The 25,546-nt window shown below is 38.2% G+C and overlaps 1 protein-coding gene across 1 annotated transcript in view; it reads left to right on the top strand.

The window, feature by feature from the left end:
• Positions 1-25,546, top strand: part of CASK (calcium/calmodulin dependent serine protein kinase) — a 368,265-nt gene that overhangs the window by 269,179 nt on the left and 73,540 nt on the right. Inside the window, 2 exon segments of the mRNA XM_070067495.1 lie at positions 6,446-6,545; positions 18,046-18,167. Of these exon segments, the coding sequence (XP_069923596.1) occupies positions 6,446-6,545; positions 18,046-18,167 (222 nt within the window).

Here is a 25,546-nt window from a genome sequence, read left to right as displayed (position 1 = left end):
GATCACCTGGAACAGTGAGATGGCATTGGTACATGCCACCTCGATGGGATTGAATTGGAATCCCCTGGTATGCTTCCAACTCCACCACTTGGGGCAAGTCAGCCTGAGCATGTCCCAAATTATACATCCCTTCCCTCTCCCATTCCCACTCCCATGTTCAACTATGGGAAACGGTGGCTTGATCAGCATAGCCCTGACTGTTAATGAACAACTTAATACATTATCCCTCTTAGTAGTTTTTTTTTATCTGTTCTACTTAATATGACTGGTTTAATTCTGTAATTATCACACAGTTATTCTTAAGTGTTGAAAATTAACTGAAATGTGATCCCTCTCCAAACTATTAATTAGACTTCTTTCTCACCTCTTCCCTAAATCTTTTTAACTGTAATTCTGCATTGGCCTCAGGTGATACTACATAGTGTGGGCTTGAACCTTTCATTGCCCAAGTTCAGACATTACACCAGAGTGCTCAGACTTGCCCCATCCCAAAACACACACTGTACTTCTCCCAGTGCCACAAAACCAGACTTGGGCCTAAAATAGCCAAAGTAGTGACTAAGATTCATTTGGACAGGGCCAAGCAGAGCCAAGCAGAGAGGGGTCATGTGGATTTACCACATCCCTTTGCATGGCTATTTAAAGTTTTAAGACCCGCCAAACAACTAGAATTAGGAACATCAGCAGGGTCATTATTGAATGTTTTTTTTCAGCTTCTGGTAAGGCTATAGTCCTATAAGTAGCTCAGCAACCAGTTAAAACATAGTCCCTGCCATCCTCAAGGAACTAATTCTCATTCTGCATCTCCTGTAAGCTTCTAGAATGGAGATGACAACTTCCTTGGCTTTCAGAACCCAGCACGCAGCTCACAGAGGAACACTACCCAGGCACTGTTTTTAAGCTCCTCAGCTACCAGACAGCAGCTTGGAAGTGATTAAAGGGGAAGTTCACTGAAGTCAATCAAACATTCCTTTTGTTACTTCATCCAAGGAGGGAAGTGTTTGTTGTCAATGGCCAAAAGAAAGAGGAGGAGTATAGCATGATAAGAAAAAGTGAGCTCTGGTGCTATATTGCCCTCGATGAATCCTGGTTCTGACCTTAACTGTGTAACCTTGACCAAATTATTTCAGCTCTCTGTGCCTCAGTGTTCTCATGTAGAAAATAAAGTCTCTTTTTGCACATGAATATCCACCTATCCCAGCACCATTTGTGGAAAAGGCTACTATTTCTCCAATCTGGCATCAACACTTTTGTCAAAAATCAGTTGACTAAAAATATAGAGGTTTATTCCTGAACTCTCCATTCTGTTCCACTGAACTACATATCTACCCCTGTACCGGCACCACAGTGTCCTAATAACTGTAATTTTCTGATAGTTGTTGAAATTGGAAAATACAGACCTCCAACTTTGTCCTGTATTTCAAGATTGTTTTGGTACATTTCCATGTAAATTTTAGAATCAGTTTGTCAGTTGCTGCTAAAGCCTTGTTAGGAATTGTATTAAATCTGTAGATCAGTTTGAGAAGAATTGTCATCTCAACAATGTTGAGTCTTCTGGCCCATGAACATTAAATATCTCTTTATTTAGATCTTTAATTTTTCTCAGCAATGTTAGTTTATGACTCCTATAGTTCATTTGTTAAATTTATTCTTAAGAATGCTACTTTTTATGCTATTGTGAATGGAATTGTTTCTTAATTCATTTTAAGACTATTATGGTCAATTGATTTTTGACAAAAGTGCTGAAGTAAGTCAATGGAGAAAGACTAGCCTTTTCAATTAAATACCACTGTAAAATTACTTGATTATACATGTAAAATGGTTAATTTTTATTTCATGGTAGTTTCAAAAAAGCTACCTTTTTATACCTTATGACAAAATATTCCTACATACCAGCTTGCACTTCAGCACAGGTACAAGATTTGACAGGTTGCCATCAGTAACAGTGTATCACTGTACCACTCAATCAGGGGACCACCCTGCCTCCCTCCGCCCTAGATACGTATGGAAGGTTAGAGGGGTGTGCAGTTTGAGAAACTCCCTGGATCATTCTGATGCACCTACCTTATTGAGAGTCGTTATTTTAAAACACAAACTTAATGGTTGTATAATATCCCATTATATGTCCAAATCATAATTTAATTTACCAGCTGTTGGACAGGGCAAGGGCTTCAGTTTTCCATTGCCAGAAATAATATTATATGGTTTAGGTAGTGACTTTATTATTGGCATTGTTAAACCTTTTCGTCATTTTGAAAGTCTTAGATTTTTTTTTCTACTGCCAGAATATAAAATATTACTCACTTGATTAGCTCTGCTGAAATGTCAATAATTACTCATTATTGGTTATAATAGTATCAGTGCTCAATAGTCAGAAATTGTTCTTTTCATACTCATACATTTATTTTGGTATTTAGCCTCTTCAGCAGACTACAGGAAGCAATGAATCCCTAAAATTATTTGAATAAATAGAAAGCATTAAGATCATTTTCAGATTATCTTTGAAACTGTAGTTAAAGTTTAAGGAACCCCACATGTGATATGAATTATTATTACATACTTCTTATTCTCCTTTAGTTATTTTCTCTTATCTCTGTGAATGATGATGGAAATTTTCTTTTCTCTTTTTGATTGCCAGACATTTCACGTATTTGAAGGTTTTCATCCTTTAATTCATACTAAGCTCTAAAATGGTAATTTCTAAAGTAAAAAAGAAACCATCTAGAAACAACACTTCCTCCAGTAAACTACATAATCCTGAACACAGGACTAGGTACAAGGATCCTGTTTGCTCAAATTGAGTATTAGGATGCATGGGACAGACTATGTGATCTAGGCAGTGTGGGAAATCTGTGCTCAGTGGGTATGGGTCATCTAAGGGAGTATATCTGTACCCCAACCCCGAGTGTCACTTCCTGAAGGGAGTTACTGAGCAAAGGAGAGTCTGGGTATCTGAGTTTGTCGATTTATCAGAAGAGAATCTGTTCCACAAGTCATCCCTTTGCTTCATGAATTATTTCTACCCTAGAAAGCAGATTTCCCTGCAGTGAAGTATGTCAGAGAAATTCTCTATAAATAGACACCGTATTCTGTAATTGGGTAGCATTATTGCAACAAGACTAGAAAATAATGAATTGAAACCATGTGATTGAGTTGAGAATAGAAAACACATTTATTCTCTGTATATACAGAAAGCAAGGGAGATTTCTGGTAATTTTCTAAAATTTTCCTTTATTGATTTTGCAAATTGCAAAAATATAGCTTACATGCTTCTCTGACTTACTGATTGATCTCTTCTGTTCCTGAACTATGAATAACTGGAGAAAGTAGGAATGTTAATAATACACAATTATAACTTCAATGTTATTTTTCTTAATGGATTGTGAATAGTCTTCTTAACTTTAAATTATTTTTACTCTTAAAACATACTGAAATATACCTTCAGATGGAAGACTTCTTTGTCAAGGGTTTAATAAACCACAGAAGTTGAAGAACTGCTTGTATGCGATATGATTTTATGTTGTTGTTCTCACAAGCCCTTCAGTTGTGATAGTATAGGACAGAGGTTGGCAAATTACAACCTGAAGGCCATATCCAACTTCTGCTTGTTTTTATATAAAGTTTTATTGAAACACAGCAATGTACATTTATTTGCATATCATCTGTGACTAAAATGGCAGATTAAGTAATTACAAAAGAAATCATATGGCTTCCAAAACCTAAAATATTTATTGTCTGGGCCTTCACAGAAAAAAAAAAAATTGCAAATGTGGCACAGCATATCAGTCTGTCACCTGACATACATCCCATATCAGAGTGCCTGGGATCAAGTCCTGCCACCACTTCCAATCCAGCTCCCTGCTAATGTACCTGGAAAGCCGCAGATGATGATGGCTCAATTACTTGGGTTCCTGCTACCCTTGGTGGGAGATCCAGATGGAGTTCCTGGCACCTGGCTTCAGGCCTCACCAAGACCTAGCTGTTGAGGGCATTTGGGGAGTAAACCAGCTAATGAAAGATGTCTATCTCTTCCTCTCTGCATGTAGCTATGCCTTTCAAATAAAGAAATAAATATTTTCTTAAAAAAATTTTTGCCCAGGATGTAGTAGAAATTTTTGGATTTCCGAGTAGTAAATGGACCTCAGTTCTGTCTACTCTTGATTGTGTCTCTAAGTTGACAGCACCCTTAAGCAGATGCTAATAAGCCCCTCTGAGCTTCAATTTGTTCATCTACAAAATGAATCTCTTAGAATGAGTCATCTTTAAGGTTGATTCTCAAACTGTAATAAAATTCTAGGAATCTATGAACTATTTCAGAATCATTTTTTGCTGTTTTACATATCTCTATTGAATATTTGAACTGCATGTGGTTACTAAATTTAGAGCACTAAACAAACAAAGCTACTGCCCCTAAGACCGATAAGTTACTGCTATTGTTTTTTGGGAAAAAAAAGTGTCTCAGGGACTTCTTAAATAGAATTTTTTAAAAGATGTATTTATTTGAAAGAGCTACTGAGAGAGAGGGAGAGGGAGAGGTCTTCCATCCGCTGCTTCACTCCGCAGATGGGGTGGTGGGGAGAGAGAGAGAGAGAGAGGTCTTCCATCCACTGCTTCACTCCGCAGATGGCCACAACGGCAGGAGCTGTGCTGATCTAAAGCCAGGAGCCAGGAGCTTCTTCCAGGTCTCCCACGTGGGTGCAAGGGCCCAAGGACTAGGGCCATCATCTGCTGCTTTCCCAGGCCATAACAGAGAGCTGGAGCAGAAGTGAAGAGGCCAAGACTCAAACTGGCGCCCATATGGGATGCCAGCACTGCAGGCAGTGGCTACGCCACAGCACCGGTCACAAAATAGTGTTTTCCTAATTGAATAAGTATTTATGGATCTTTTACTACAGTAGTGGTGAGAACAAGCTTTGAAATGTTAAACTAACATATTAAGAAACTTGGTTGAAATTCATTTGGATATCAAAATTAAAACATCTCTAAAACTCTGGTTTCAGTGTGGGAAAAATTATGTGTTATATAAAAATTCCATTCCCACCCAGCTTTCAGGGAACATGTAAGATATATAAAGTGAAATAAATTTCTATAGAAAGAAGAACTCAATATTCAGTACTGAGTTTTTTTTAATGTGGTAGCTGTAATTCCTCATAAGAATCTCTGTGCATTAGCCCTGGACTTTTGGAAATCTATACTGTTGCCTGGGTTGGTAGCATCAAGATCACTTCTCTGTCTTTCAACAGTCTGTTTTTCAGTTTATAGAAAGAAACTACTACGTGACTCCCAAGAGAGTGAACTTTGTGGAAATGTGCTCTATTAATATTTCCATGCTTTTATTAACAAATGCCTCAACAGAAGAGATCTTTCCTTTCAGGATAATTCTAAGAGCTCACTATCTAAAATACATATTTAAGTGATTTGACATTTAAATGCTCTAAAAGCACACTTCTACATAGACCAGCAAAAAACTGTGCTCATGTTCCACCTCTGTGTTAGTGTTAGTAATGATTTGCATTTACAAAATGCTTTATCATTTGAAAGCATGTCCACATACATTATGACTTTTGACATTCCTATGAGGTAAAATACACGTTGGGTTTTTCTTGTGTTTTATTTTGTATGTTGGTTTTAACATGAAGATTACAGATTAGAAACAGATTACAGATAAGAAACCATAGAGGAAAAAAAAAAGCAAGCCTAGAGAGGTTATTCACTCGAGTAGCGTCCTGTAGCTGGGAAGTCGCAGAGCTGGGGAACAAACCCAGAAGTTTTACTGTTCTCCCTGCTCCTGAAACAGTAACTCCCAACCTGTCCCACTCAGTGGCCCTGAGGGATGTCACCCACTCAATATGGCTGTAACTCTCAACTAGGAATCAGAGCTTGAAAGAGTCACATGTGGTTAATTCTGATATGTAGCCTGATTGAAAATGATTGTGCAAGAGACACTCATAGTCATTAAAAAACAAAAAGGAAGGGTGAAAAAAGAAAAGTAACTTGTGATCATGCCACCCAGAGAAAATGAATAGTATTAACATTCTGGTATTTGTTCATTCTTTACAGTATCTGTATTATCAGGGTATAATGAGATCATGCTATACATTGTTTTAAAACCTTTTTAATGTAACATCTTTCTCTTTCATTAAATATCCTTCTGAAGTATCACTGTATAATGACTACAAAATAGTGCATTGTGTGATGTATGTTTAAGTTCAAGATTTAAGTGCTTTCATATGCTTTTGCAACTCTCAACAGTATTATTCTGGTATATGCAAATGGAATTTATTCAAAGGAATTGAAAGTTGAAAATTATTTTAAAAGCTTTCTCTCTTCTAGCCATTATCTCTTGCATGAGTACTTGACTTTCTGAATAATCCTGAAGTATCTGTTAATTAACATTTTAATGTTTATGTGTTAGATAATACACTTTTTCATCTCTTGTCTTTAGGGTGCAGTACTAGCCGCTGTGTCAAGTCACAAGTTCAATTCATTCTATGGGGATCCCCCTGAAGAGTTGCCAGATTTCTCCGAAGACCCTACCTCCTCAGGTAATGGGATCATTTATTCATTCACCTCCACGTGAATCGTTTGGCATCTACATCCTGTCTCTTCATTTGTGAACACACTTTTTCTATGAACTTAGTCAAATCCTCTAAGGAAGTTTGTCAGCAACCAAATCCTGTTTACATGTGTCTTGTTCCTTTTTGTTTTAATACCGAAGTTGCTTTCTCCTACTCTGCAAAACCAACATTTCACTTTTTTCTTTTTACCTCAGTAATACTTCTTCCCCTTTCTACACTCCAGACCCAACACTGCACTTCCTCCAATCCAACATTGTAGTCAGGCATTTTGGATCTTTCTGATTACCTTCTTCCTCAACAAAACCTTCTTGGGTAAGCTTTTTCCCCATGTCAACTGTATTACATCAGACTTCAAGACAGCACTGCTTTGAGTTGGATCTTTCAGTGTGAAGCTGTCTTGGGAGTTATCTCTTGAAACAATTATTAAGTTCTTCTCTGTATATAAAGTCTGTAACACAGAATACGTAAGTATTCAAGGATTCAAGGTTGAAGAACATAGAAGCATTAACCTGTTGTGATGAACTGTATATAGGTATTCCTGAAAAAAACATGCTAGGGCTCACAAAGTCATTTTATAAAATGCTCAGATTTTCATCTCACCAATGAGGTATTTAAGAACCATTTACTAGAAATCCATAGGATCCGTTTCTGTATGTATGTAGATGCATGTGTGTGTATGTGTATTTGAGTTTTTACATTTTATTTATATATTTATTTACTAAACTCCTGAGTCACATGTCCTCTGGCCTCAGATCAGTCATGTGGTTGACTTTGTGCTGCTGATTTGATTTCCACATTCTTGGTCTGACTTCTTCAATATTCAAATATTCACACTGGAATCCAGGCTCAGGGCCCTTCATAAAGCCTGAGTTAGGTGTCGGTCCCACAACTAGCAATACAGGAAGAAGGAATGTGCTGATGCTTCATCCTTGCTTTACCCACAGATGTCTTTCAGTGTTTATACTTCTTCCTTCCTGTTTATCCACATATGTGCACAGTCACAGAGGCACACATATACAAACACCGAATTTTTTACCAATCCCTACGTGCCTATTCCTCATGCAAAATGAGAGCATCAGGTTTCCCACTCCCGCAGGTATCTAGTTCCTCATTTTGATTTTTACCAACCTGGATGTGAATCTTCCTCTTTTGAGTGAAGGTAATTTCCAAAACCCTTCAGAAATCGGAATCTCACAGAAGAGACTTTTTGAGGAGAAATCCTCTCTGTTTCCTCTTGTGTTGACTTGGTAATTATCCAGAGGCCTTACCACATGATAGGCAAGGACACCATTGTATTGATAGGCAAGGTCCCTTTCCCCAAGGCTCCTGTTCCATGTTGTCTTTTTTCTTTCCATTCATGTAATTCTCTGCACTTTTTCTGTTCGCCAGAACTTCTGTCTTCTCTCTTCACACTCAGATTACAGTTGACTGGATTTCGAGAGTAGATCCAGTAATGGTTAGTATGTCATGGTGTAACTACATGAGACAGTCCCATAGTTAGAATTAATTTAGGATAGATCTCTCAGGGATTTTAGGTCACGATTTCAGCTACCATTTTCATCTTTAGAAATGGGCCTAGAGAGCACTATAGTCCTTAGAGATGACTTCAGAGACCCAATCTTGTTGTCCCTTAATGTTTACCTCAGCCTAGCAAGGAATTAATAAGCTCTTTCCTAAGTGCTTCTTTCTGACAAGAGTCAGATTGATCCTTTAGGCCCACGGCGGTGGGGAACCATTTTTCTGCCAAGGGCCTTTTGGATACTTAAACAGCATTTGTGAGCCATACAAAATTATCAAACAAAATGATCAACTTAAAAGTCAGCCTGCTATAGATTGATTGAATTTTGAGTCCCACCTGCAGTTGCCTTAACAGGACCAGGCCTGACATTCCCCACCTCTGTTTTACAAACAAGAGTTATCTATACGTATAGATGTGCATATTTTCTATTAAATACATCTTTGTTACCCAATTCTTTTCTATTTTTCAGTACAATCTTTAAATGATTTGGTTGAAATAGTTCCTGATTATAATAGTTGATTATTAAACAAGCAATGTCTCATACCATTTTGCAGGTAGCCTGCAGGCCTTAAAATGAGTGGTTTACAATTTGGCAAACTTTCTTGCCTTCCCTTTCTCGCATTCACACTCCATTTTTTTGTTTCTTTTGTTTTTAAATTCCTGGATCTTCTACATAATTCCTACCTTCATTTGAAATGCTAAATGACTATCATAAGCATTTTTAAATGGTACTGTGGGGTATTACAAACTGAAAACTAAAATACTATGTGCATATCTAATACTAATTACCTTCCCTAAATGAAGAGAAATTTTTATATATTTAAATGTCAAAACAAAGGAAATTTTTGAGGAAAATCCTTACATTTTCCTAAATTCCTAAATTTCATCTAGCCATCAGGAATTTTTATTCATATATTCCTAAAATTAATTTCTAATACTAAGCCACTTAAAAGGAAGCATTCTACTTTTATTATCAGTCTTATTACATACCTATCTACCAGCAATTATCCTTTTCCTCATCCAATAGTAATGGTTGTATGATTTGTTGCAGTAAGCTGATAATATATTTTATCTGGACTCATATAGAGCTTTATGCTTTCATAAATCAAAGCACTTATGTTTTCATTTCATTTTTATTTTTAAATATTTTCATAATTTTCAACCCTAAATTCTTCTCTGTTTATACTAGTACTTAAGTTCTGCATCATTTATGTTCCCAAAGTTATCCCTTCCAGTGTCTTTCCATTTCAATTTGTATGAGTTTGTTTTATAATACAGAACACCAAGTACTTTTCATCATTACCTGAAAGGTTGTTTAAGCCCATGACAAGAAGAGAAAAATAAGAGAACATGTGCTTGCTTGTACGATGCAGCTGTAAGGGAACAGAGAAGGAAAGGAGTAGAGAGAGACAGAGACAAAGAAAGAACACGTAGTGTGAGGTCACCAACTGTCCTTTCTTGTGATGGACTGTGTGTGTTTTCCATCTTTACATAATACCTTTTCTATTCTTTATATGAAATTATAATAATAGGAGGGTAAAGTTTTTTAATGCCTTTAATTGGCAAAAGTTAAAATTTACAATCCCAATTTGGTTCCAAAAATTTTTCTTAAAATTTTACTGATCTTTACAATCCCAGGGACCGGTGCCGTAGTGTAGTGGGTAAAGCCACCGCCTGCAGGCCGGCATCCCATATGGGCTTGGATTGAGTCCCAGCTGCTCCACTTCCAATCCAGCTCTCTGCTATGGCCTGGGAAAGCAGTGGAAGATGGCCCAAGTCCTTGGGCCCCTGCACCCACGTGGGAGACCTGGAAGAAGCTCCTGGCTTCAATCAGCACAGTTCTGATCATTGTGGCCATCTGGGGACTAAACCAGCAGATGGAAGACCTCTCTCCCTCTCTCTCTCTGTGTCTCTGCCTCTCAAATAAATAAATAAATCTTTAAAAAAAAAAAACAAAGTCTGAAGAAGAGTGGTAAAGTTGCCCACTCACAAATACAGCTTATTGTTTCTATAAATTAAGTAATCAAATTTAATTAAAGGATTCTAATTAAAGAGTAATATCATATGCATTTAGGAAAATATGAATATTTGAAAGAACAATTTAAAAATGAATCAGTTTCTTGATTTATTATCTAAAGAAAAGACAAGCATATTTATGTTTTTTAACAATGTTAAGATACTTTTTCTTTAAAGGATATTTTCATGCATGTGCTAGAATTCGTTGAGTTTAATCTTAGGATCAACAGTATATTGTTGCTTTGTTACTTAATAATACAACATGGAAATATTCTGTTCTCGTTTCAAATCAAAGAAGTCAGAATCGAACCCAGTGTTTGTTGTCTGAAATCCTGAGCAGTCCCAGTGATTGTGCTCATGGAACACTAGGACTCACTTCGGGGTCAGCTGGGGGACTATGCTTCTTGTGGCCCATCTCAGGGGCCCAACCGTTGCTTGATAACCTGCTTGCTCTAAATTCATACTGTTTGTTGTTTGTCCATATGCTGCCTTCCTACTAGGACTTCTAGCAGCAGAAAGTAGGTATCCCTTTGTTTTCCTCTCAGGTTTATCTTTTATGCAAAAGTGTTTGGCTTTGCATGGTTCATAATCAGCTTGACTTCTTCCTTGGCTGTTTGTGTTTAGATGTCTAAGTGTGGATTTTAACACTGCCTGATCATAAAATAAAAACTTGGTTATATTAATTTCCTGAGGCACTGTTAAACCAATAATATTAATTTATTACTTTGGTTAGAGGAGAAAGAGGCAGTGTTAAAATTTCAGCAGTATTTAATGTTATTTCACAGCTGAATTTCAAACACGAATACATTACTTCTGGGAAAAGGGTAACATTTTGTTTTATAGTTTGCTTTCAAGAAAACTGTCAGGGTAAGTGAATTTTCCTTTGACAATTACATAGCCTTAATTGATCTTTATTACTTTCTGTTACAGAATCCATTTTCAGTTTATTAATATGGAGCTGTGAAATGATGTGTCTTAACAACTTTGCCATCAGAAAGGACGTTTATAAGGAATACTATAATGGCCAGATTTTAATTACAAAGGGGTATAATTTGAGTATGTGAGATCATTAAAATGTAAGAAATGTGCACAACACACACGCAAATGAATACAAGTAAAACTGAGATGGTCTGAATGAGATGGGTGAATTGTATCTGTGTAAGCATTCTGGTTATAATGATGCAGAGAACCCGAGCCAAGTGCACCATACAAAGGATACCTCTATATTATTTGTAACAAATGCATGCAAATCTACCATTATCTCCATAGAAATTCCAATGAGAAAACTAAAATAAACCTTCACTTCAATGTGGTTATCTACTGGAAGGAATGTATACTAGTATAAGAGCCAAAGATAAATTAGAAAATCTGGAGGCTAGTGATTGAATTCATTGTCATATTTTCTAGCATTAGTTATTTGTATCTCAAATTGCAGCTAATTTAATACCAGAATCTCACAGCACACTGGTTATGGTTGCAGAGCAGCATTTATCACTTTGCTGATTCTGTGGGTGGGAAGTAGCACTCTGGCTCAGCTGGGTGCCTGACTCAGGATCTCTGCAGGGAGATCCTCTTCCCAGCTCATTCACACGTTTGTCAGGACTGCAGAGGGCTCTTTCCAGCATGGCAGCTTGCTTCCCAGCACAAGTGACCAAGAAGAGGGCGAAAGTGAGCCAGTGCCCAGCAGAAGACTCAGTCTTCGTTGCCTAATCTCAGAAGTGACCTATCCCTTGTGCCCTCTTCTGTTCATTAGAAATGAATCATTAGGTTCGGTTCACACTCTGAGGGAGGCAAATGATTACACAAGGATGTGAATACTAGGGTGCAGGAAACATCTTAGAGGCTTCCCACCACTGTACCCACCTATTAAAATGTAAAACCCTTCCCATCTAGGTTGAGCTCTGCTCTCTCAGTCTCTCTCTCTCTCTCTCCCTTCTCTCTCAAATCAGCAGATTTGTCATATCATTTGAGAACAAGCATCTTGGAAGTATCAATAGCACTTTCCCTGATTATAAGGAGATAAATGGATACCTAATGGCAGAACATTATGCTCAAAGGCATAGCTATTTGGAGACAGACTATCTTATTTTTTTCTTTTTTAAAGATTTATTTATTTATTTAAAGGCAGAGTAACAGGGAAGGAGGAAGAGGGAGAGAGAAGAGAGAGAAATCTTCCATCTGCTGGTTTACTCCCCAAATGCCCCTAACAGCTGGAGCTGAACCAGACACAGTGCAAGAGCAAAGAATCCCATCCAGTTCTCCCATTTGGCAGGAACTCAAGTACTTGGGCCATCATCCATTGCCTCCCAGGTGTATTAGCAGGAAGCTGAATTGGAAGTGAAGAGTAGCGAGGCTCAAACCAAGCACTTGGATATGGTGTATGGGTGTTCCATGCACCAGCCCAACCTGCTGCATGACAGCACCCACCCCTGGAGACAGACTAATTTAATAAGCATAATGGCAGAATCATAGTGTCTGTATTCTGCGGAGTTTGCTTCCTTTAATAAATTATGAGAGGTCTGTACCATAGTTCTATACATAAAGAATCTAAAACATTTATCCCCACATGTAAGTTTTCATAACTTGAATTGGATATATCACAGATACTTAAGTCTCAAATACAATTTGCATTATAGAATTCACTATTGCTTGTAAGTTAATTGATAACCAGAATTTGCTTTGAGCAGTGGGAATAAAAGCTGTTGAGCAGGAGAGAAGGAAGCTGGAAAGAGACTGACTGCGAAGGGACAAGAGAGAACTTTTTTGGAGTGATGACAAAAGGCAGTGAAATTGGTGAATTGTAACTTAATAAAGTAAACTTTAGGGAGCAAACTATTTTTAAAATATCCTGCTTGTGAGGATGGGCTTTGATTGAGCAGGTGATAAGAATGCATATGTAGTGATATAGTGCTGTGTTGATGGATCACTAATATAATAGGAAATAAGTTATTATATCTACTTTTCAGGAGAAGCTAGACTAGAGCCAGATGCTGAATTTGCTCAGTAATACTGGTTTTCATAGTTACACCTATAATTCATACAAATCTTTATTGAAATAACTTTAGGGTTGTATCAAAACTCATCCAGTGATACACTTAAGTTTTATGTATCGCCATGTAAGTTTTACCCTAGAGAGAGAATGAAATCTTAAAATTTCTTTACTGAGGTGTACAGGGGTGAAGTATACTGATGCTAGCTACTCTGCCATTAAGTTTGAGTGATTAAAAATTAGGGAAATTGATGAACAGATAGATGGATACGCATATGATAATGCAAATACAGCAAACTGTATAATTGTTTATACAGTAGGTACAATTCTAGGCAGTAGGTACAATTCTTTAAAGCTTTCTATGTTTTTGCAATTTTTCATAGTAAAATGTAGAAGGGAAAACTTAAAGACTCAGTGTACTTTAACACGGAGAACTTTTTAGTGTAAACATTCTACTGTTTATTTTTTTGTCCTCCTTTTGGGTTATTTTTACACGGTCAACTTTTTTATGAGACTTTTCCTCTCTTGCGATGAAACTGTTCTAGATCCAAAGCTTTTCTTGGCCTTAAAAGCATATTCCTCTTTAAAGAAGTAGACTTAGAAAACATTTTTAAAACAGTTGACATTTATACTGTTTTTTGGCTGTTATTTCATAATAGCAAAAAAAAAAAAAAACTACATGTATCAGTGAGATTCTTTGAAAAAGCAGAAGTATTGAAAGTGAAAAGGTATGATTATCAACCTGATTTTTAGATACAAACTTGATTACCAGATGAGTTATGCAGAAAGGAAAAACCTATTCCGAAGGCAGAGCATGATTGCTTCTAGTACACTCATCAATGTGCAAGTTTGAGCCAAGGGCTAGAATTCACCTTTATAGAATAAGTGAAATTGAGATCAAAGAGAGTAGAAATTGAGCATCAGCTCTTTACTGAAGGCAAATTATTCCAGTACTTTACTGAGGGTAAAACCTATTTCAGAGGATCCCATCTGTGGTAGGAGGAGCACCCGACTGGGAGTTAGAGACCTGGGGTCCAGGGTTCACTCTCCTCACTGCCTCTGTCTCTTGGACAGGTCCTTTTAACCACACTGAGCTTCCAACTTGTCAAATAGAAAAGCACTTGCCTGCTCGACAGTATTATTATGGAGTCACATAAGACAGTGAGTGTAAAAGCACTCTGGAAATTATGAACTTCTATACAGATATAAATATTCAATTAATTTTCCTTAGGACTTTGAGGAAACATCATGCTGTAAGATGAAAGAAACTTTTCTGATTAAGGCTTTCAATCTCATCACTTATTTTCAGTTCTCTAGAACCTTCCCAGGAAAAAAAAATCATTGTAATTAAGTGTCTTTTTCTATAAAGCACTCTGCAAAGTGCTGCCGCAAATACAAACATGAATAGAATGCCTACAGTCCTGCCGTTATATGAACTACCCTCTGAGGTGAACTCATGGACTGTTTATTGATTGACTTCTTTTCAGGGTAGTTACAAGTGTATTCAGAGGTTTTGCAGGGAAAATATCCTTTGCCATCTTTGGGAAAAGTGAATAGTTCTTTTACATATGACAGTGTCAGTTTACACGGTGAATACTAGTCACAGCTTAATAGCATGTATTTGTGTGTGTGTTGCATTGTATTAAGTATCACTACTGCCTCAATGTATAAAAGCTGAAACAAAGAGCAATAGAAAAGCCCCCAAAATGTCTTGGTGTCCATCTGTATTTTATAATGAATTTTAAAACTACAGGACATTTAGGCAGGCTTGGTACTGAAGTACAGGTATTAACTATACATGTTGATCAGACCAAGCATGTACTCTGAGGTTCTGCTGGTTGTATTCAGAGAAACAATGGAACTAGAACATTAGTATAAAGTGAAGATGTTAAAATGATCATGGGTAAAGAAAGATCTTGAGGTTAGGCCAAGTGGGGAGATGGAATGAAAACTATGATTTTCTTCCCTAATATTACAGAAACTTAAAATTAAGAGCACTTTTCAGAGCTCGAAATATACAGCTTCAACACACCTAACAAAACACTTCTTTTCATGATTGAGAGCCCACCGAGTTAATTGCATTTGGGCATATAAGTCAGTTTAGAGACCTGTTGAGATTGTGAGTCTTGCTTCCTGGAGTTGCAGGTTGAGAGATGCCTTTGTGCTTCCCAGCAAAGTATCCACTTGGACCATCAGCACGGATTGTTAACTATGTGCAGGTGGTGAATCCCTGCTCATCCACCACCTTTCTGAGGTCACCCCAGCTCCCTATTATTTACTTCAAGGTGTGGTATGCCTGCTGGACACACCAGCTTGAGATCCCACTCCTTGAGGCCACAGATTCTGTCACTCTTTTCTCTGAAGCCCCTGCCTAGCACCCGGCAAGGACACAGAAACAATTGATAAGCATTTTGGTTATTGTTTGATCCAACAAGGCACTGCTTAAGTGCTTTCCCAATCTTCAAATCCATGCATAAATCACACATAGCTCTTGTTGAAGGCTTCCTATACGTCTCCCCAGCACAGCCAATTAGTGTTGTATGTTAGGCAGAGCATAGATTTTGGAGCCAAACATATCCAGGATTGAGTCCTAACTCTACCACTTACTGGCTGTGACCTTCCTCAACCCCTCAGAACCTCAGTTCCCTATCTAGAAAGGGAGGATAATGTCTCTACTTTACTGTGTTGTCCTGAGGTTGTGCCTGGCATATAATAAACATTCAAGAATCAGAGCTGCTGTTATCATGATGTTTCCTTAAATACTCACTATATAATACTTTGTGAATGTTATAAATATAAACTCCCCTTAAGGACCTTATAGCTCCAAAAAAAACTAAGCAAGTACACACTAAGTAACCCATGGAGTGTCTGGTGATACTCCTTGTGCAGGTCACATGAGCTAACAAACGGTGGAAGGGTGGGAGGGAAATGGGTGTGGCTATAAAAGGGGCAGTGGAATGGAACGTTCTATAGCTTGACTGTATCAGCATCAGTGTCCTGGTTGCGATATTGCACTACAGTTTTGCAAGGTGTTACTATTGGAGGAAACTCGTGAAGAGGTACATGAGATCACTGTGTGTTTTTTTTTTTAACAACTGCATGTAAATCTACAATTATCTCAAAATAAAAAAAATTTTAAAAATAACCACAGTAATGTCCATGTGGATAGCCACATGATTTGTGGCTTAAGCCCCAAATCTTTAACATAATTAAATAGTGCTGCAAAAGTCAGCAATTTGTATAGGGTTTTTTTTTGGCTATTATAGAAAACTTGGAACATATGGACAAGAACAGAATGAAGTATAAAGAGAAAAATAAAGATAACTACTGTTGTCTTTTGGTGTATTTCATTCTGTTTTTTTCCTAAGTTTGTGTATATACATTATGTTTTGGGGAATATAAGTTTATGTGGTTTTGCATTCTGCTTTCTTGAATTTTATATCATAAATGACTTCCCTGTATCTTTAAAATTCTTCAAAAAACAACTGAACATTTGGCTACATATTCCATTACATAGATGTTCTATAATTTTTGGAATCTTCCTTTAATTACTAAATTTGTTTTCTATTTTGTATGATAGCTATTCTTATATATAAATCTTTGTCCCTTGTTTTTCCTTAAGGTTGGTTTTGTAAATGGAGTTACTGAATCAAAGTGCATGAGCATTTTTAAGGCTCTTTGATATATGTTCCCAGATTGCTTTCTGGTAAAGGGGTACTGATTTATATTCTTACCAATAAGTGCATGAGAGTGGATGAGTTCTAAAACAAGAAGCGTTGGACACCACATAGAGTTCCAACAGAAATTTATCTTTATCTGAAAGAGGGTTTCTCAACCTCAACACCGCTGACATTTGGGGCCAGTTAATTTGTTGTAGGGGTACTGTCCTGGGCATTGTAGGATACTTAGCAACATTCCTGTTCTCCTCCTACTGCTGTCGTAACACACAAAGAGATCTCCAGGCATTAAGAAATGTCCCTTTGGAGAGCAGAATTGCCCCTGGTTGAGAAGACATGATCCAAAAACTCGTATGTGTGGTGAGGCACTTACTCTCTGAATTTCTCTGGTGAATACACATGTCCCATAGCCCAGCCTCGTGTTCTTTTTCTATGGAGTATATATAAGTACATTGTCTGCAGGATAAATTAGACTGATCATTTCTTTAAGGCTCTGTGCATTACTTTGTTGCTCCTCCATATGTATCTTTCCCTGCTGGTATCTGCTGGGTTCCTGGGTTAGGAGGAAATTTAAAGGAAATGACAATACTTCCAGATGTGTTATCCTACAAAAACAATTTGCCTTTAAATGCAGCATGGTATTTGGAGGTGTTAATCAGCATACCTACTCTTTGTCTTCTGAATAAGATGGCCCCTACAGAATGAGAATGACTTGGGGTCTCTTTGTATGTAAAGACAAAGAGGGGTGGACTGAGATTGCTGTTAACTCAAGTTTGAGCCTTAAAAATCCTAAGCTAATTTTTTTAGAAGCAGGAGCTTCTTAAAGGTTCTCGAAGGTTTGTCCCCAGTTCTGCAGCTGGCTGTCCTTTCAGCGCTTGATGGAATGCAATTGTGTAAAAAGGTCCACTGTGTTGTTTCTGTAATGTTTCAAAGCATCTTGGGGTTCTGAATTCATACTCTCCTGATGCATCCAAATCTTCTAATAGCTCAGTTACAGTTGATGAGTTTCCTTCATTCAAACAATACAAGCTTCAAGCTTTTTTTTTTTTTAATGAACAGCACACAAGTATATTGTTAGAAACATAAATTCTGAAAATACTCTGTCCTTAAATGATGTGAAATTCAGTTCAGTTTATCTTTCAGTGAAGACATTAGCCTTTCAAGTTCTGATGGCAGGTCACTATTCTTAAGTGTAAGATTTAGGTCACAAAGGTGAGTTTGGCACTGACTTCTGTACCGGCTGTTTTCTCTTTGTCCCCTGCTTAGGAGCAGTCTCACAGGTGCTGGACAGCCTGGAAGAGATTCATGCACTTACAGACTGCAGTGAAAAAGACCTAGATTTTCTACACAGTGTTTTCCAGGATCAGCATCTTCATACACTACTAGATGTAAGTCTGCTTTTTCATCTTTTTTTCGGTAAATTGACTATTTATCTTTTTATTTTACATGAATTCCCGGATGTCCATCATAATACTTTTTCTGTTCTTGAAGTCTTTGAGAAATACGGGAGATCAGCCATTCACTAGTCATGACTGAAATACTTGTAGGGCTCTTTGTTTAGAGGAGCACTGTGCCTGTGATTATAAAGTAAATTGGAAGTATGATATCGCAAAAAAAAAAAAATGAAAAGGAAAGAAAGGAAGGAGGAGGGAAGGAGAGAGGAAAGTATCATTATATTCTTGGAATCATATCTATGAATTATGAAATCTGATCTCTATATATTAACAAAAAGTGTATTAAAAAAGAATATAAGTTCCTTAAAAGTACAAGCCATGGAAGGGAAAGGGAAAGAGAAAGGAAAAAAGAGAGAGGGAGATAGGAAGGAAGGAAGAATATGTGTAGTACAAATGCAATATAGCTTAGCAAGCCATGGAAATGAGAGGGAAATATATATATTTGTATTTATCAATTATGTATATTTTATATATACAGTATATATTTTGTATTTATCAATGTACACCAATATTGTATATATCAATTGTATATTGTATATATTTGTATTTATCGATTATATATAATGCATACAAATAGTATGTGAGTTTTTAGAAAGAGTAGAGCACAACCCTAATTTAGTGAACTATATTTCTGTTAGATGAACCCATTGACTTTCACTGTGATTAGAGTCATCCCTGCTGGGGCTGGTCCCAGGACCCCTGGGACCCATGGACGGTCAAGTCCCTTATGTCAATTGGCATAGTATTTGCATAGAACGTAGGCATGTACCCTCCTGTGCTTTAAAGCATCCCTAGATCACTTAAATACCTAAAACAATGTCAATACTACATAAATAGTTGTTATAAAGTATTATGTAGGGAATAATGACAAGGAAAACATCAGTGCATATTCCATTCAAACACAATTTTTTTCCAACATTTTCAATTCCCAGGTGATTGAATCCCATAGATGCCAAGGGCCTACTTTTTATTGTTTTACACGTTGTTTTAAAACATTATGCCTTAAGAATGAATATAGAAGAAAGAAAATCAAATGAAATGTTACACAGTAGACTGTATTCACACACACATTTTATACTTGACGTAACCAAATTTCATAGACTTGATATCTTCCCTTTAAAACAGAAGAGTGAATTTCATCATTGAATATGACAGGCTTCATTGACTGCAAATTGGAAGTCACAGAACAGAAATTTCCCATTCATGTTTGCCTTCATTTAAGCCACAATTTAAGTAAAAATAACTTTCTTACAGAACTTGGTCCACTTAAGCAGTGAAAATTTCTTGTGTGGTTCTGATAGTATTAATACATGTTGGCCTTCTTTAAAAAAAAAAAAACCTTCCCTTAATAAGAAAATTATACTTGCTTTGGGATACCTAGAACTGGTTAGTGCTGATTAACACACCCTATGTTATAAATTATAGTAAAGCAAAATTTCCCAGAATGTACTATACAGAACCTTGCTCTGGGAGGTAGCAGTAGGTATGGAAATGAGAAGGTTGCTGTGGTGGAAAGGAGAAGTAGATTTTAAATTTATTGGTTATTTATTGGCTAAATAAGTTTAGGAAATGCTACCTTCTTTAGTCCCTTTATACAGGTTCACAATGGGTATTAAAACACTGACAGCTCTGAGGTGTCCTAAAGCAAAGAAACCTGTTCATTGTTTAACAGCATCTCAAACTAATTGAGTTGCAGATGAGCCCTGTTTTGATAGGGACCGGTTTGAGAAAAGCTAAGCTAAGAGTGTTGCATTGTGTTTGAACTTAATGCTAAAAGTCCACTTGTAGGTATCAAACAGTTGCTTCTTTCCATAGATTTGGTCAAATCAATTATCAGATTTTCATAGTTTGGGTTTTTTATGTTATATCTATATCTATATATATATATGTATGTATGTATATGTATGTGTGTGTGTGTGTGTATGAGAGAGACAGAGAGAGAGACTGCCTAAAGTTTGAGTGGCTTAACAGAATAAAAGCTAATTTCTTACCTCACAGTCCAATGCAGATAGGTAAGGGAGATCTCTTCCACACACAAGTCATTCAGAGACCCAGGCCTCTTCCATTGTGTGGCTCTGCTATCTCTCAGCATCATGAATCTTCCACTGCATCCTTTGCACCCAGTCAGCAGATAAAAGAGAATATGAAAAATCTTGCAGGGTCAAGTTTGGAAATAGGCTGTATCACTTTTGCCCACATTCCACTGGCAAGTGCTAGTTACATGCCTACTTAGATGCAAGAGAGCTGGAAAAATAGAGTTTAGAAATATACTCAGGAAGATAAGGACTTGGCTCATTAGATAATTTAACTAAAAATAATTTGAGGACATTTCAGATTACATTTATTTCAAATAACTTGGGTACTCAAACGACCCTGAAACTCATTCTAGTTTGTGGATAGCTCACAGCATCCCTTTGTCCTGATCTTCTTCTTCATCTTAGTCTTTATTGTTATACTTACATGTTATTTGAATTGGAAGTTGACCCCCCCATTCATTGATTAGTTCACTACCTATTGTTCACTCTCATTGAGTCACAGGACGCGGAAACTTCCTAATTGCGAATTCCCCAGGGAAGTCAGACCCTTTGGTAGAACTAGGCAGTTGGGGAATTTGGAAGACACTGTGGCAGCTTAGTGGCAGTTTTATTTATTCCAGTGCAGTCAGTGGTTAGGTCATTGCTGCAGAGATTTTCTGGCCTTTCTTTTTTTTTTTTTTTTGACAGGCAGAGTGGACAGTGAGAGAGAGAGACAGAGAGAAAGGTCTTCCTTTTGCCGTTGGTTCACCCTCCAATGGCCGCTGTAGCCTGCGCGCTGCGGCCGGCGCACCGCGCTGATCCGATGACAGGAGCCAGGAGCCAGGTGCTTCTCCTGGTCTCCCATGGGGTGCAGGGCCCAAGTACTTGGGCCATCCTCCACTGCACTCCCTGGCCACAGCAGAGAGCTGGCCTGGAAGAGGGGCAACCGGGACAGAATCCGGTGCCCCAACCGGGACTAGAACCCGGTGTGCCGGCGCCGCTAGGCGGAGGATTAGCCTAGTGAGCCGCGGCGCCGGCCTGCTGGCCTTTCAATCAAGGACTTTTTATAATTTAGAGGCTCAGGAGAGCCCAAGTAGGGTTCAAAGTTGTGGTTTTCTTAACAAGACAACAGGGTGACTGGGCGCAGGGAGCTTGAGGCTGCAGGGAAGATGAAGGAACACTGCTGGTTTGCACGGGGAGGAACAGACATTCAGACACAGAACTCAGTCAGGCTGCCACTCACTCCCCTCCCCAGCAGAAATTCTTGGAGCTTACTGGAAATACTGATTTTGAATAACTACGGCACTGTTGGGTAGAAATTGTCACAACTTCAGAAGAGGTTCACAGATCTTAGTAAGGGAAAACAGTCAAATTCCCTTTGAGTTCTTTTTTCATCCTCATGTGCCCCATCAGTGTGGCTCAGTTTGGAAGCCCGCTGTGTTACACTGAAAAGGAGCCACGCCCATTAAAAAGACAGGGTATCTCCCAGCTTTGAAGACACGTGCTGTACATGAACCTCAGAATGCTCCTGAGGTGACTGACCAGAAGGCAAAGCCTGGCCAGTGTTTGGATGCAGGTCGTTCTGAATTTCCAAACTAAGCCATCATTAAATGAACGTTTAATTATCAATGGCATAAGCCTTCACACTCTGCATCCTGTAAATAAGGTTTATTAATCCCTCATGTCACAGCCAACAGGCTACATGTCAGTGATATAATATCAATGAAGTATTCAGGTGACTACAATATAGGGAAATCCAATCATGAGAAAGATTTTTTTAGTAATTAAATACTTCTGATATGCATTCATAAAGAAATATTGAAGTGATCAACTCTTGAGAAATTTTTCAAATCTGGCCATTCCTTTTCCTTCTTTCTGATGCTATGTCATACATGCTTGATTTTAGATTATTTGGCAGAATCAAAACTGATTCCTTTTTGAGGATCCTTAGTAACAACACCCAATGATATAGTTTTAAGAACTATGGATTGATTAAGGTTACTTATCCCACTGAGCCATTTTGTGTAATTTATTATGTTGATAGTAACCTGTTAATTCAGTAATATTCTAAGTAGCTAAATTTGAAGCCATAATTTTTAAACTGACAAAAAGAAAGTGTTAAGCCACTAAGGAAGACTAGGGATCATCTGAGCCTTATTTTTTCTACTTATCCCTTTAAAATTATATCAAGTTTAAAATTCAAAAAAAAACCTTAGTCAACTTTATTTGGACAGAATACAACTTTTGCCTTTTGAAAGAATTGACACTGAAAGGATAAATAACTCTGATTCCACTAAGAGGGAAAGGCTTTCAGATTTCAATGCTAGTTAAAACACTTTTTTTAGATTTATTTACTTATTTGAAAGTCAGAATTACAGAGAAAGGGAGAGACAGAGAGGGAGAGAGATCTCCCATCCGCTGGTTCAGTCCCTAAGTGGCCACAATGGCCAGATCTGTGCCAGGCCAAAGCCAGGAGCCAGGAACTTCCAGGTCTCCCACATGGATACAGGAGCCCAAGCACTTGAACCATCGTCTGCTGCTTTCCCAGGTGCATTAGCAAGGAGCTGGATTGGAAGTGGAGCAACCAAGACTTGAACCAGCATGCGTATGAGATGCTGGCACTGCAGATGGCAGTTTAACCTGCTACACCACAGCACTGACCCTGTGAAAGCACATTTATGTAGTTGGATCTGTAGTTAGAAATAGGTCTAGAGGGAAAAGCACAGTGGCGTAGCAGGTAAATCCACCACCTGCGGTGCCGGCATCCCATATGGGCACCGGTTCAAGTCCCGGCTGCTCCATTTCCAATCCCGCTCTCTGCTGTGGCCTTGGGAAAGCAGTGCAGATGGCCCAATTACTTGGGCCCCTGCACCCATGTGGGAGACCCAAAAGAAGCTCCTGGCTCCTGACTTTGGATGGGCACAGCTCCATCCGTTGCAACCAATTGGGGAGTGAACCAGTAGATGGAAGACGTCTCTCTCTCTCTGCCTCTGCCTCTGCCTCTCTGTAACTCTGAGTTTCAAATAAATAAATAAATAAATCTTAAAGAAAAGAAAAGAAAAGAAATAGGTCTAGAGACCTCTAAGTATTTGTTGTCCAATCAGTTTCATCCTGGCACACGTATGCTGCCCCTCATTTTGTATAGAAATACAGAGACGTGAGAAGGAACTGCTTGGCCCAGTATGTCTGTATTATAAAGTTAAAGCACTCATGCTGAGATGGCTCACAGACACAATCAATCTATGGATGAATTTTAGTAAAATACAATTTGGCATGTGTGTTTGCTAGGGTTGCCATAACAAAATACAAAAACCGGATCACCTAGAACGACAGAAGTTGATTCACAGTTGTATGAGCTAGAAGGTCGTAAGTCAAGATGTCAGCAGGGACATGCTTCCTCCAGAGGCTGGAGGGCAGAATCTGTCCGTGCCTTGCTTCTCCCAGCTTCTGGTGATTGCCTGCAATCCCTGGTGGTCCTTGGCTTGTAGACACATCACTCCCATCTCCGCCTCAGTCATCACATGTCATTCTCCTCTGAGCATGTGTCTGTCTCTTCACATGGCCTTCTTAAAAGGACAATGGTCATTTGATTTAGGGCCCACCCTAATCCAATATGACTGCCTCTTAAGAAATGACATTTGCAAATAAAGTCACATTCTGAGGTTCTGGGTGGCCATGACTTTTGAGAATTCACTATTCAAGCCAGTAGAGCATGGAAAAACTGGTTTCACCCTGAATTCATTCTTCAAGTATAAGTGCCAATTACACAAGTCTAATATAAAATAATGAAATGTTACTCACTCAGTCATCAATTGGGCTTTCTTGAGAAGTTATGTCAAATTGTAGTTTGTCCTTTAATGATATTTTGAGTCAGTTAGGGGATGAAATTTGTATGTGGTATATTGGATAGTTAGTTGACAGATGACTTTTTGATGGATTGAAAACACAAGAGATTTTTCAGATTAACAAAAAAACTTTTGCAAACATTATCTAGTGGTAGTTCTCACTTTTAATTTCTTGTAGAAATTTTCCTTTAACAGAATGAATGTTTACTTGTTAAGTCAATAATGTTACAAAACATTGTTAAATGACACATTTATCTCTGTCTGCCAAACTTTGACACCTACGTTTTAAACGTACACCCACCATCTGTCATACCTCTAAACAGCTGCTAGCATTTGTTATACACTGCTGTTTCCATAATAAAAGTGATACCTCCACTTAATTAAGATTATTTTTGAGGGAAAATTATGTTTTCCAAAATGTCTAATCAGTGATTGAATTAGCAAAACATTAAAAAGCAAGGTGCAAGTGGCAACTTGATTTAGAAGTCTTTAGGATATTAAGTTACAAATAGGCATTTCTAATAAGTTGATGTTTTAAAATATTATATTAGAAATAAGTTGGTACTTATAATCTTCCCTCTTTTATATGGCTGACATCCTTATTATAATTTTTAGTGTTTAGGAAAAGTTAAATAAAATTTTTCCATCTGCTCTACAGTTAGGACTGGAAAACTACAACTCTAGATTTACTGTTTTGCTTTTTAGAGATGACATCAAATTAGCAGTCCTGCTTCGAAAAGCATATTTTTAGAACTCAGAAGTTTCCTAAAGGGGAAAAAATGAAAATTCTACCATAATCTGGTAATAATATTTTTGAGCAATTTGAGAACTGAGAAGTAAGTTAATACAAAGTTAAGCTTAGCTGTTTAAGGAGAGTGCCAGTCAGAAAATGCCAAAGCTAAATTTCCCATGTGTGGGGAGCAACTGGGAGCAACTCGGACTAGACTAAGTTACTGGAATTAAGACTTATTCTATGCATCTGCTCTCCCACAATATGGCGCTGGGAGAGGAGAAAACAGCTTCTACACAGCTGCCTCCAGTTCAACCAATAAACAGCAGGACCTGCTCCTGATTGGAGGAGAGCAGCGTACTCGGCGTGTGGGCAGACGAGTTGGGATTGGCGGAGGAGGACTATAAAGGAGGAGAGAGACGGCATGCACCAGGAACATCTAAGGGGAACACCTGAGGAACACCTGTGCAGCCCCCGAGAGAGCCGGCCGGTGGTGTGCCGCTCCCCCGTGGAAGTGGGGAAAGTGGCAGGGGGAACCGCCCTTCCACGGAGGTGGAAGGGACGGTAGCCAACCCGGGAAGAACCAGCAGCAAACCCGGGGAGGGCCGAGCAGACAAAAGAACAGCGCAGGGTCCTGTGTCGTTCCTCCATGATGACGGGGAGCGACACCCATGAAGTTGCAGTCCTGTTGATTTGCACTCATGTCTGGAACAAGGCCTATCT

Source organism: Oryctolagus cuniculus, chromosome X, assembly GCF_964237555.1.
Source record: "Oryctolagus cuniculus chromosome X, mOryCun1.1, whole genome shotgun sequence".
Taxonomy (NCBI): Eukaryota; Metazoa; Chordata; class Mammalia; order Lagomorpha; family Leporidae; genus Oryctolagus; species Oryctolagus cuniculus.
This window is presented reverse-complemented; position numbering and strand designations above follow the sequence as displayed.